Source organism: Dermacentor albipictus, chromosome 4, assembly GCF_038994185.2.
Source record: "Dermacentor albipictus isolate Rhodes 1998 colony chromosome 4, USDA_Dalb.pri_finalv2, whole genome shotgun sequence".
Lineage (NCBI taxonomy): Eukaryota > Metazoa > Arthropoda > Arachnida > Ixodida > Ixodidae > Dermacentor > Dermacentor albipictus.
In genome coordinates this window covers 70,270,192-70,284,424 of record NC_091824.1, presented here as the reverse complement: position 1 = coordinate 70,284,424, position 14,233 = coordinate 70,270,192, and the positions used below count along the sequence as shown (strand labels likewise).

At 43.9% G+C, this 14,233-nt stretch overlaps 1 protein-coding gene across 1 annotated transcript in view; it reads right to left on the bottom strand.

Annotated features, from left to right (window-relative positions):
• Positions 1-14,233, bottom strand: part of Hsl (hormone-sensitive lipase) — a 31,907-nt gene that overhangs the window by 6,538 nt on the left and 11,136 nt on the right. The window contains exons 3-7 of the mRNA XM_065431953.1: positions 11,543-11,725; positions 7,308-7,418; positions 5,587-5,731; positions 3,731-3,949; positions 2,589-3,259 (exon numbers count right to left, since the gene is read on the bottom strand). Coding sequence (XP_065288025.1) covers positions 2,589-3,259; positions 3,731-3,949; positions 5,587-5,731; positions 7,308-7,418; positions 11,543-11,725 — 1,329 coding nt within the window. The remainder of the gene's footprint in view (positions 1-2,588; positions 3,260-3,730; positions 3,950-5,586; positions 5,732-7,307; positions 7,419-11,542; positions 11,726-14,233) is intronic.

Genomic DNA, 14,233 nt, shown 5'->3' with positions numbered 1-14,233 from the left:
ACGCGTGGCATGTGGGCCTGGTGTTTAGGACTCCCCGGCGATTTATCGCGTGGACATTCTTTGTACGTCATTTGAACCCTTTATGTTATTCTCTTTTGTTTTGATTGATGGTATAAGCCAACGTTTTGTTATTTTCCCTTGTCCGCGTTTGTGTCCGAATGTCATTATGTCTCTAAGCGTTTATATTTTGTTGTTACTCTTACATTTTTCTTCGGTGGATGTTTTTATTGTGCGTGTTCGCGTTAAAGCGTGGTTTCGTGTGGACTTTCTTTTGTGTTGCTGTTGTGTACCTCAGACGTCCCTATTTGATTTGTTCTAGTAGCTTGCTTTTCTTCCTTTGATGTCTTTTTGTTTATGTTTTGGGGGCTGGTGATTTTGGGTTCGGAATGCCAATGGGTGGCTCCGGTATTGGCAATGTAATTACTATTTCTTTGTTCTTTGTTTTCTTTTCTTCTTTGGCTGACATCGGAGCCACCAGCCTTGCATTGGTAGGGAGCATTTAAGGAGGGAGGGATGTGGGGTTTCCGGTTCTCGCGGTGGTTGTGTAAAGCCGTTGCGTTGTGTTGCCGGGGGCTCCGTGTCCCTCTCCTCCTTGCCTGGACGGGGTGGCAGCGGGTCATAAAACACTGTCACTCTGCTGTCATCCCGCCCACGGGAAGGTCAACAGGCTTTCCCCATTGGCCGACATTTTGGCGGGATTCGGGCCCTGCTTGTGTGCGCTCCGGGTAAGCGCGCGCAAGACGGGCGCCCGGGGAGACCACATCGGGGCGTCGGAAGGTGCGTACGTGTTGCTCTCTGCCGGCGGCGGCCCCCTTTGTCCGCCGCCGGCCGATGGTTACTTCGGCTCGTCGGGGTCCCAGCCTCGGCGGGCGGCGCGCGCACTCTTCCGTCGTCTCGATGTCCTGAGGCAGCGTCTGCCGATCGTGCCCCCGTCTGTTCGTCTGTCGTTTCTCTCTAGTTCCCTTTTCTCTGCTGTGGGGCGCACGATGGCAGGCGCTGACCGAAGGATAGGCAAATTCTTCTGCTGGGGGTTCTTTGTTCTTTGTTTCTCTCTCTGTCGCGGTGCGCCGTTAGCGGCCACCGGCGACCATTCGGCCATGTTTTGTGTGATTCATATTCGGAAGTTATGTTAAAACGTGTGTTTGTATTGACTCCCAGTGTAATAAATGTACTTTGTCTTCTCGAGAGCTTTGCCTAGGGTCTCCCTTGCTGCGCGCGCGCGCGGTCTCGCCTTCCCCTAAGCTGTGGGGCCGGCGGGGCGCGTACGCGCGCAGCTGCGCGTCGGCACACGGAGCGGGCCGGAGCAGGCGCGGACGCGCGGTGCCCTGCGCGCGCGGCGGCTCGGAGTGCTCGAACCTGCGGTGGGTCTATCGCCGTGCGCCGTCGTGCCGCGTCGTGGGGCTCCACTTCTCGGGGGCCACTTGGCGATGCCGTGCGCGGAAACGTACAGTGAACCCACAGAATTCATGGTAAAATATTTTTCCGAAAATAAAATAGTTGTGAGTAAGCGCTCGTGTGTCCGCCCTTCACTGTGTCCTTGTCAATTGTGCGCGCAAAAATATTTTACTATGACTTAACCGCAGAGCTGGAACAGCTGGAGTTCCGTTCACTGGAACCAAACTGTTTAAAGGTCAACCTGTCGTCGGACACAAGTGCAGCTGTCACATCACATGTAAGGTTGCACGATGAAAAAGCACTAGAGTTCCTAGGCATGAAAAGTGAATGGAATGTTACAGCCCACCACTATGCATCTCAGTTATTGCATTAGTGACGAAAGTTCCGTGCATAAACATACTTACAAAGCACTGAAAATCTGTGTGCATAGGATGTACATGCTCAGGGTGGCACATACAAACATGTGTGTCCAGGAGAAAAGTGTTATGGGACACATCCAGTGCCAAATACAGAAATGCAAAAAAGAGGAGGGGGGGAGAATTCTAAGGCCAATAGCTCCTCATAGAACTCCAATGATTCATACTTAAATAAAAGAGGCCCCTTTCCTCTAATGACAGATATGGGGCCTAGAACTGCAGAATCCTTAGCCCAGACTTTAAATGCAGCAGCTGACAAGATTTGGTGCACCAAGACACTAGTTTCTTGATGGCACCAATGCTTAAATTAGATGAGTTTGCAATTAGTAGCCTAGCTATACTGTAAAACCAACAAACAGATTAAACAAACTAACAGAAACCAGATGTAGCATGTGATCCACCTCTGTGAACCGTGCAGATACTGCAAGCAGGTACCAGAGTACAAGCCGCCCAGTCACAGATGACAAGTGTGGCCCATGCACAGAAAATTTCCAAAATGGTCCAAATTCGTGGTCTTTACACAAGAATTTGCCAGTGCATGACTTATCACGTCGCAGTAAACTCTACCACCAAGTTACACTGAAACATTAAGTGCCCAATCGAAGAATGTTGTCCAAAGACTTAGCACAGAGATAGAGAGAGAGTAGCGGTAAAAAAAAAGGCAGGGAGCTTAACTCAAGGCTAGGCCTTGGTAAGCTACTCTGCACCAGGGAAGGGCACAAGCACGACAGAAAAGATGACTTGGTGCAGAATTAGATCCTGACCATGGGCACCCACCACAAAGTAGCAAGGAGGCATCCTCTGGAGCATCCAGCCAGGGGCGAGGTAGGGCGAGATGAAGGGGTTACTGGCCAGAATCTTCATGGTCTGAAACTTGCGGTCAAAGCGTGAGGCCCTCCGAAACCACGGGACGGCCAGGCCTTTTCTCTTCTTGCCGTTTTGGCCGCACAGCAGCTCCCAGTTGGCCAGCACATGCCTCTGGTACAGGTGGCTGGCACTAAGGACGGTCACCAGCGCCCGCACCCACTGCGTAGCCGCACGACAGCACCGGTTACGCACCGGGAAAGTCAGGTCCACGGGCATATCTAGCACTATGTGTTCGTCTGCGTGCAGGTCGGCTTGGCACGAAGTGTTTGTGTCGTTGCACTGAGATGCAAAGCGGCAGAGATACTGGCTAGGCAGTTCTCCCGCCACTTCGAGCTCCACCACATTCTTTGTGCGGGTCAAAGGCACCTTGGCCTTCATTGTTGGTGAGGTGCTCATAGGGTTACCCATCTCTACCTCACTCCCCTGTGCAGGCTGAGTCGTTGAAGTATGAACACTGTCTGTGGGACTCTGACCGGAATCTGACACGCTGTTTTCTGTCACACTTTCCTTACGGGCCGGCTTCTCTGGAGGTACTTTGGTACACAGTCTGATGTCTGGCTCAGTGGCGCAGCCAATGTATGCTGCAAAAAGAGAGACTTTGTTACAAAGCATACCCAGCAGTACATAACTAGGCATAGTTCATCAGCAATTTAAGTTGTTGGTGGCAAACTGGCTCTTTTGCATAGCTGCGCCGGCAATCTTAGAAGTCATGCTTTGCCAGGCATTGCTGCTTGTTTTGAGACAGAAGGCCACACAGAGATGATACCAGAGTTCCTGTGTTGGCCAAACTGCATTCTCTTTTAAAATTTTTATTATCAATTGAGTACTACTGAACAAATATAAAGAAGACAAATTGGTACTATCCCTAGATTTGGTACCACATTATTCTTCCCTGCGTTAGTCTTCTTTCTTTATCTCTCCCTTACAACACCACTGTTCTCAGAAAATATAATGCTTTTTTTCAGTTTGGCTTACATGCCACTTTAGCATATCTTTAACAAACAAGATGCAATACCCCTTCAGCAGGTACAGAGGAAATGTCCAGTGCCTACCATGAAGACAGGTCAGCATGAAGCCGAGAGGGAGCAGAGGATCCACAGCACACAGAATCCTTGAAGGAGACGGTGCCATGCTAAGCATGACGGGCGTGTACGCTGCAAACGCCCCGCTGGGTCGCCGAATGTTGAGCTCAATGGTCTTTAGGCAGAGGGCCAGCATCAGGTTTCCTCCGGCACTGTCACCAGCCACACAAATGTTTTCACCGGTCCAACCTACAGAAAGAAAGTGCGAAACAAATGCAAAAGAAAAGCAGGTCATACATATTTTGCTGCAATTAAGAAACTATACAAAATAATATAATGTGATATATAATAGTAAATAACAAATTACATTTGAAAGAACTGTATGGTATAGGGCAATTCAGGCAATATTATAAGGGTACAGATTTCAATGAATGTTGTATGATCTTTAGGCAATTTGGTCATTTCAGATACAGGGTACGACAGAAGTTTTGTACTTTTTCTGCAAATCCTAAAGATTGATGTGTGCACACAAAGCATGTACCCTCAAAAAGATTTCTACTGACCCCCTGCCTTCACCTGTTGTGACATCAGCGTGGGAGTAGTAGTAGCAGTGGTGCTGTCACCTTGCAGACCTGTCTTCAAGCAAACTGTGCACAGGAACAATTGCTTTCCACTTATCTGCTAGTGCAATGATTCTCAAGACAACTTAACCTTTATAAAGCAATCTTTCCATTTTTTGTTTATTTATTTATTATTTCTGCAAGAGAAGCTGTATAATGTTTACAATTAACCATAGTTGACGATGCTGTCTCCAGATGTCACCAATCGCAGCCCTGTGCCCAGGATGTATCTGTTCTAACATTATTCCGTGATAATCAGATGTCTGAGCTGTCAAGATGTTTCAGTTTTGATGAAGTGTTTCTCACTTGCCTAAAATTATCTCTGCAATGTTCATGCTAACTCAACTATCCGTGATGAAGGCGAAGTGCACACTCTGAATGAAGGGGATAAAGAAGAAGAGTTATAGAAGAGGTCTGGTGGACGACCAACTTTCTGTTTCCCGGCACATCTTAAGGGTGACAGGAAACTCGGAGAAAAATGAAACAACTGCCTACCTGACATGATAAAGAATCACCTATGGAGTTCTTCAAGAAGGACCAGTTTCCAAGATGTTCGTCACAGCTAATTCCACACGATGAGCATGATGACAACCACCATTCAAAGCATGTTACTGTTATTCCATAGTAATGGGTAGACAACTAATGGCATTTTTGGATGATCGCTGTGGTCATCTAAATCTAAGCAGACAGTTTCTGGAGCCACTCTGAATCTAAGAAGAATATATTTTATGCCAACGGAAGAGCTGGCTGCTTTTCAGGACAGTGAGAGGGAAAGAAGTGAAGGTGTGGGGAGCTTTCGCTAATGCAGACAGTGCCAATGCTGATGATAATTGTCATCGCCCTGAACGGAGCGAGAGACACCTTTTGCCAGTTCGACCACAGTTAAGGACGGGGTCACATGACCAAAAAACAACCAGATTCCTCAGCTGCTCTGAGAGCAACACTGGGAGAACCTGTCAGCACTCTGATCTGGAGTCGGGCGATCAGAAAGAACCATCCAAATGTAGCCAGGGCAGCCCTCTTCTATCATGCAAACAAGATTTACCTTTTGGGAGCACATTAGAGCGCCCACAAATGAGCATCCAAAGAGTCTACAAGGAAAAGCGGCATGCAGTAATAGCAGAAACATGTACCGGAATGCAACAGAATGTATATGACAGCCACGGTGCTACAGAAAACCATCTTACAATGGCGCAATCAATCACAGCACACTTCCTGCTGGACTGAACCCTACAGAATGGCATCTAGCAGACGCAAACAACTTACCTAGCTTTTTGTGGTTGATGAGAGCCCAGGCATAAACATGTAACACCTCTTCAAGGGCTCGAGGGAACGGTGCCTCTGGGGACAGGGAGTAGTCCACTGTCAGGATGGGCACGTCAAGGTCCTTCGCCCAGTCCCTCAGGTAGATCTGGTGCAGTTAAAACAATGTGAGGAAGCAAAAACAGGACACATTGTAAATTCTGTGCACTGTTTTATCCATAGTTATTTGCAGTGATCATTAAAGAGGCATGACTATTCAAAATTTTGAATACGAATTGAATACAGTCAACTCTCGTTACAACAAAGGACCCTGATCATTCGACAATAAATGTCCTTTTTATCTGAAGTCCGTAATATTCGAAACTCCTCACTTCCAAAGCTTTCGTCGCAATGTTTAACCCTTTGAGGGTCAATGACATAAACATACGGCGCTGCGAACAAGTCCAAAAATGGTCGATGCCGTATATTTACGGTGCCGTCTGTACATTTAAAAAGCGCACCAATTTCCTAACTTTTTCTTTTGAATCATGTGCTGCCACTATGTGGGAATACAGGAAATTTTTTTTGCACGCCTCCTCCTCTCGGTTTTCGTTGCATGGTTTGTTTTAGAGCTAGTTTGCACCCGCGTGTCTATTTACTACTGCTCGCACATTGGCGCGTGGGCGGGTGGGCGGGCAGCGGTTTGGATTTCGTTCTGCGGGCGGTTGTGGCTTCTTTCTCTTGCAAAATGGCTAGTGATGGCTATCTCATTACTAATCGCTCAAAGGGCTACCACTTGTTTCTCGCTCGTTTAGTGCTCACAAGGGTGCGCATAGGAAGGATGCCGCCGTGCATGCATTTCTGTTGCTTTCCATGTTTCTTTTACACTCGCGAAAACTAATTGCCTCTGGTTGGCAATAAGATGAAGATTAGCGGAACTTTGCCACACATTTTGCTTTTTTGACGGGCATACAACCACGCAGTTTTCTTGAGTGCGTGCACCTATGCAGTTTGACTACACTATGGACGTAAATATTAGTGTAAGGTGAGAGCTGCGAAATATTCTCGTGTGCGCATTTTCAAAGCCTTGAACTATGTGTATAACAATGCATCAAATTTGTAATTTTTATAAGCGTATTTTCTTTTGTATTGTTGTTATTCATGAATGAAGAGTACATATATACCAATGCAAAATATTTTTTTCTCACTTTACGGTCACCCTAGAAAAATTACGGTAAATTTTTTTTCAAAATAAGTCCCGAAGAACAATCGGAATCTGCAATAAAAAGAAATCGACCCTGGGCGGTCTCATATGGCGAAAAAAATCTACCCTCAAAGGGTTAACAACTTTATTGCAAAAAGTGAATGACAAACGTCCAAAGTAAAAAAAAAAACAAAAAAACAAAAGAGTCAGAGCTTTGCCCGAAAGGTGAAGCATCGATTGCGATAGCAAATCAAGCAAGATAAATGCGGCAGCAGCGGTGAGCAAATTGACATCCGCGCTGTTTCTCAATTCAATGCGAACTAAACGTCGTGATAACTGCTGCGTCACAATATATAAAAGAAATGAGAGGCGAAAATCTGTGCTTTCAGTGGCATCCTTATGGGAAACAAAGGATTGTTAACATAAATATTTCTACTTTAACAGTCACATTCTTCTTTACTTCAACCTGGTAACAGCAATTCTCAGCCACACGGTATCGCTGAGGAGTAGCTGCGACAGGCATAGCCCAGCAAGCACTCACCTCATGAGAGTCGGGAGTTTGGGACACAAACCCACCACCATGGCAGTGAAGTAGCAAGCCCTTGGATGGAGGGGCTGGACTAGAAAACCACCGGCTCCCTGTGACAGCCTCCTGCAAACGAAAGTATCATACAGCAACATCAGAATAAAGATTTAGCAGCAACACAAAACAAAACTGCAATCTCTAGACTGTTTCCTCATCAAGGTATGAAGTTTGAGCTCGGAAAAAACAAGGAGACACAGTTTTTTAGAAAAGAAGCACCTTAATGCACTATAGACTAAGGGCACTTTTAAAATGGCCATGTTCACAATTCACAAACATCTTATTTGGTAGCTCCCTTGGCCAATGGCAACATACTGTGATCAACAGCACAGCAAAAATTTCCAGAGACCTCCGCATTCGCTCAGCATGTTCTCTTCTTTGCAGGGAAACAGCAGGCTCAAGAAATATCTGAAATTTGCTAACTGCAGAGCTTAAAATAGTGGCCATTTCTCTGTGGTGGTCCTGAAAAGAAAATCTGGCAGCAGCTATCCAAGCAATGTGTAGTCAAGCAAACTTTTGTCGCTTCTACTCAATTACTTAACAGCGAAATCAAATTTAATAGAATATGGCTATTTAGATAATGCAGGCTTTTTATAGAGTACTGAATACGAAACATTTTCTTCCTTCCAGGGCTAATAATAATAATAATAATAATAATAATAATAATAATAATAATAATAATAATAATAATAATAATAATAATAATAATAATAATAATAAAGAAACACGGGGAGGAATTGTAGTCCAAAATTGGCAGTTTTACCAGAAGGGCAAAGTATTGACAGCCATAGGAAAGTTTGGCATTGTGTGCTGTGCTTAAGCTGCTCAGACGGCATCCCAGTAATACATGGGGGCGACATGTTGGCACATCTGAGCATGCGAGGCGACCGCCGCTGAGCGGCAGTAACAATGCTACTCTGGCTCCGCTGCAGAGTTTATTGAGCTAAGCACAATGACGCATCCACTTAGCTTCATTGTTTCTTCAGCCAGGCACGCTGCATGTTTCCAGAGACATTCTAACCATCCGCACAGTCAATAACCACAGATTCTCAGCTTAAACAGGGGGAAGGCGGGAGACGGAAATTCAAGACGATGAGTAAAACGAGAGCAAGGTGAAAGCAGGAGCCAACGTTTCAACAAGTGGACTTGTCTTCTTCAAGGCCTTCAAGTCCACTTGTCGAAACTTTGGCTCTTGCTTTCACTTTGTTCTCAATTTGCTCAGCTTCTCAGTTTGCAACTCATGCTTCATGTAGCCAATGGGCCATTTGAACGAGCCTTTTTTTCATGGCAGGAAGGCTCTGGTTGTTCCAGTAACTCAATACCCAGCCATAACAACATATCTGACACAACTGAATCCGTACCAAACTTTCGAATTGAACAGGTTCTTTCTGAAGATGGGTAGTACTATTTGGCTTGTATGTAAATTTCGGACATTCGGGCACCCCTACATGAAAGCAGTTGTGAGGACCACATGACCTGCATCCCCTTACATTCGACTTCCTCACATAAATCCCATGTCTCAAGGCGTTCGGCATCCCCGTATGATGCATATGCAACGGTGGGGTGGGCACTAGTGCTGCACTCGCGCAGCTATGGGAGATGGCACGAATGTTCTGAGACAATTGCTTCCTTAGGGCATAGATAACTTGGGCATGAGAGAAACCTGTTTCCTTGACTTTGGCTTTGAGATGTAGGCGCACATGGACTGACTGCACACTTTTCAGTGCTCTTTGCAGGTCTGCCTATGAAAGGTTTCTCATTCAGTTTCGGAGTGCAGCACCAGCATGGGCAATCACAATAGCATGTGCTTCGGTTCACAGAACAGCATCCGTGAATTGCTGATGCAGTGATGCGTAGGTGAACCTTTGCTTGGCAACCTTGCGTGGCGAGTCCAACTTCCTTGATTTTTCAGCGATATGAGAAACTATTCCTTGTATGGATTTCAGCTAGCTGGCACTGTTGTATAGAACAAGCGATAAATACCTTTTTTTTTTTGCATTGCTTGCGCTGGCTGGTGCCCTGTCCTTCATTACTAGGGGCACTTCAATACCACATGTTAATTGGTATTTAGCACGAAAGTATTCGCAACAGTGGTGGTACTAATATGGGTGCAGCCTAAGAGTGAAGAATATCAAATGCAACGCTTATAGTGCTTCTTTCAGTAACTAAGAGTTGTGCTACCACTCCACCCAGAAGTCTGCAGTGGTGAGAAACATGAGCAGAACACGTGAGATATGCCTTTGAATGATCTTGTGGCCATTCAGAAGCAGCCCACAGTCATGGAGATCCTCTTACCTGCAGGTTTTTATGTAGTACGGTCCACAGCTTTTCTCTAGCAGAATCAAATAAAGTGTCACACATTTTATTGTTATAAGAGTTGTCCACAGAATATCTTCAACCAAAAAAAATTGCCATTTCTTACAATTCTCAATCTTTTTTTTAGTACCACATTATCAAGAGCTCACACATCTCTTCTTTCAGCGAGAAAATCCCATGGATCATCCCAGAGTAATGAAACTGTGCGAGAAAACCTGAAGAGCTGAAAAGGTGTCAAGGCACAAAGTTTCTCAGCAACTTTTTTTTCTTTTTGTGCATTCTTTTATATATAACATGATAAAGCTTTAAACAAGGTTGCAAGGAAGTTTTCGAACTTGTTTCATCACCAATACACTTGCAATAATCTCCTACTTACATGTTGTGTAAGCGTGCATTTTCTTTTATTTCAACATATCATCGAGGCCAAAAATGAAGCATGCAGCACAAAACTTCAACTTTCCAGCTCATTACAAGACCTCCATATACCAGCATAAATGAAAAAAAGGGGGGGGGGGGTCTTTGATACTTTTCTCAGTCTGCTTTTTTTCATCACGGCAAGAAAATACACAATTCAGAACTGTAAATTGTGTCATCAGAGCCATTTTAGCATGCAACATGCCTTTCCACAGCAACTGTGAGATTATTTTGATTGGCCACATCTTATAAATGTTGGTGGAAGACATCTGAAAATATAAGGACGTTAGTGTTAGTTTATATGACAAGTTGTTCTATAATTACTACTGCTAAGTGAGAAAGCATAGCAAGTCAGAAATCTAGAAAGATTAGAAAAGTGACCAGGCCATTATATTGTACTGTTAATATACCAGCTACATCTCAGTGCGCCCCCACCCATCTCCTTTATGTTGTTCCTATTGCATTAAAAGCTGTGCTGCTATGCCAATGCATTGCACCAACACGTCCTTGTGCTAAACTCTGGTATTGGGATGGCCTCTGAGATTGGGCGATGTGATGAAAGGTCTTTGTGCTAAACTCTGGTATTGGGATGGCCTCTGAAATTGGGCCATGTGATGAACTGAGATTGGAAGCCATTTCAGAAAGTATTGTCCTCCGCCACTAGACGATAGCACCACCTTATCAGTAATGACACTTCCTCATTTTTGGTCTTGCCGAGAGGTGCTCCTTCAATTGTGACAGCTCAAGGATTCCAGCCAATAGCCATCACGCTTATTGGTCTATCAGAATGTGCGTGCAAGGTGCCGGAGATTTCGAGAAGTTTAAAGAATGGGTGGCTGGTCTTTTGAGCAAAACTGCAGGCACCTTGCTCCTTGTACTGGAATAAATATTTGGCTCAGATGTTCATAAGAGCATCATCTACCAAATAGGCAAGTTTAATTACCCCATTCGAAAAGTGCTGACACATACTTTCAATGTTTTAGAAATTCTACCACACTCTACTTGCACATCGAAAAACTGAGCTTAGCAAGTATGAAGGTAGGGAAATATTTATTTGATAATAAAGTTGGCCATGAAATCTCAGACCTACTGTCATGAATATTACTGCGACATCGTGACGCAGAGTTGAGTTCTCTGATGTCATGTAGCAATAAGGCTAGGTAGGTATGAAGATGTTGCTTATATATATATATACAAAAAAAAAGGGTCAATATTGCTGTGGGTGCCTCTTTTGGCTGTGCCTGTATTTTTCACTCATGACACATCCACCTCCTGGGTACTAGAATTGACACAGGTTTGTAGGAACCAGCATTATGGTAAATTATTCGGGGTGCTCTGACACTTACCATTATTTTTCTTTTCAGCGTTAAGAAGGCTTGTACCTTCTTTGAACGCAAGTAAATGACAAGTTGAAAAATTCACTTAGGTACTCCTTCGAGGAGCGGGAAGCAGACGAAACTCACCTGTCCTTTCCTCCACCGATAGGAGAGCAGCCGACAGCGAATAGGAGCGCTTGGCAGGTGAGAAGAGGGCACAGGGATGTCGACCCAGGCCAGTCCATTTTCAGTGGGTAATGTCTGCATCTTTTCAGGCACGGTCACCACTTCGCACACCTCCAATGAGGGACAGATCCACTGGGGGACCCGCTGCAGTGAGATAAATGTGCGAGTATAGCAGGTGGATCAGTAAGGCTTCTTTCTGGGCAAGGTCATTAACTACAATTACGAAAGATCAGTGAGAAAAAAAGGCAATTATGCTAATCACACACTACGTAGAAATCAATGTTATACAAAGCAAAATATAAGTGAGGCGTGCAGACAGGACACAAGAGTAGAGAAGTGGACAACACAAACGCCTCTTGTGGACAACACGAACGCCTCTCTACTCTTGTGTCCTGTCTGCACGCCTCACTTATATTTTGCATAATGAATCCTTACCAACTAGCTCAGCTTTCTGTCGTTCTTATACAAAGCAATAGCAATGAGAACATGGGGCTGCAAAACCCACTGGCAACTAAATCACAAGTCAATCCCTCCGTCCACAGAGCAATGTTTCCAAGTGTATGGAAAACTTGGCCATGACTTGTAGCCAGAAAGCGAGACTCAAGAAACTGGTGTGTGTGCGCGTGTGCATGCATGTGTCCTCACACTAGGATCATCACACGTAAGCTATTTTCTTTGCCTCTGAACTCATTCATTATAACAGCAGCAGGTTCTCACAGTAGACACGACTATCTTCTCAAGACCTTCTGGTTGGCGATGTACACATACCATTATCACCAGTGGCACTATTACCTGGTGTGGCCTCTGAGATACATGCCCACACACTGTCACCCTCGAATTTTACATTGCACACAAAACACCGCACAAACTACCATAAAAAATATGTTGCACCGCAGCTCAGAGGTTAGCACATCTGGCTTTCAACTGTAGGTTGCCACAGGGGTAGGAGTTCAATAAGCAGTGGTGAGTAAAGTTCTCTTTTCCATCACTGTATTTTGCAACACTGTGATACTTCTAAACTTAACTTTGTTTATATTTGCTTTGTTTATCTTTTTACCTACCCTGCTTGGACCTGTACAAGGTTTGCAGTACTGAATAAATAAATAAAATAAAAATATGGTGAGGGCAAAGCAGAGGACGAGGAGGTATCACAGGAGACGCACAGTTTAGCTTAGTGCTTCTCCTATCTAAATACATGTAAAAGGAGAATTCATTTTTCTTGGCAACCACTGTGCCAAATTTCGCGACGTTTGTTGCATTTAAAAGAAATTAAAATCTAGAAACAATTGGTTTCCAACTTTTGATTTAGGTCATCAATATTTTATTCAAAATTGGCAAAAATTGAAAATTTTCATGAAATGAAACTATCAAGTTTACAATTCTGTAACTCAGCAACGAAAAATGATATCACACTTTTGTAAATTGCACCTAATAGTACATCTAAAGCGGACAAAATTGACGTGTTACACATTAATGTCAATACATTTTGTATTGTGAAAATACAGCTTTTGCAGAACAATTGTACACAATGTAACAAATTCAGGTAAGATATAAAATGACGTATTGAACTGTCCGCTTTCAATGATCTAATGAGTGCCATTTACAGAACCGCGATATCTGTTCTTGATGCAGAGCTATTAACTTGTAAACTTTGTGCTACTATATTTTTCAATCTTGCAAATTTTTGAAATGTTTTAACAAAATTCAGGCCCTAAATTGAAATTCTGCTTCCAACAGTCACTAGAATTTAACTTTCTGTCTCAACTGCAACAAATTTTATTAAAATCAGTCCACGGGTTATCTCAGAAAAACGTTTTTCCGTTTTTGCATGTATTTGAATAGGCTGCATCGGAGTTGGGCTCAAGCTAAAGCTTCCTCTTAAAGCCATTACCATTAAGAAAGAAAGAGACGAAACACGAGGTAGAACAACTCTATATGAATGCAAGCATGTCGTCAGAAAATGCATCTTGTCACGGTTGTTGAGTACCAGATTGCGTCCTTGTTCATGTTTCGCTTGAATGAGAAGCTGTGTTTTCACTTTCCTGTCCTGGCAATAACAGCCTATCGGGAATGACAAACGGACAGAAGGATGGACACAATGAGTTCAATTTTGAGCTTTCAACTGCTGGTCACAGCAAAAGGAAAGAAAGAAAAAAAGAAAGAAAGGAAGAGAAAAATTGACGAGAGAGGAGACACACAAGAAATGAGGAAGAAAGTGCGTGCAGTAGGTGATAGAGCCAATTGCAGCTATCTACAGCAAGAGATGTATGTATATGCGGCAACAGATTTGGGTATCAGTTCTGTTGGGAATGGTATTTTTCTGTCTAGCAACAGGCAGCTACAAGTGAGCTCATGGTAATCATGAACTCATGGTAATCTCCTTTCTTGTGTCTGGTCATCATATTTTAATACAGAGTTCCTTAGTTACTTGACTACCCTAGTCAGAACATTTGCTATATCTTCAATTCCCAGACCAGAGCAAAGCTTTTCTTTATCTATGAAGTTTATTCCAGAGGTCTATGTATGGATTCCCTTTGCAGCATTACACTGAAATCGAATCAACACCAAGCTTTTGTTTTTTCAAGCCATTTAAGAAGCTTCCTTCTTAGGCTAAGAATTGTGGTTATGTTATCAATTATACACTTAAGTGTG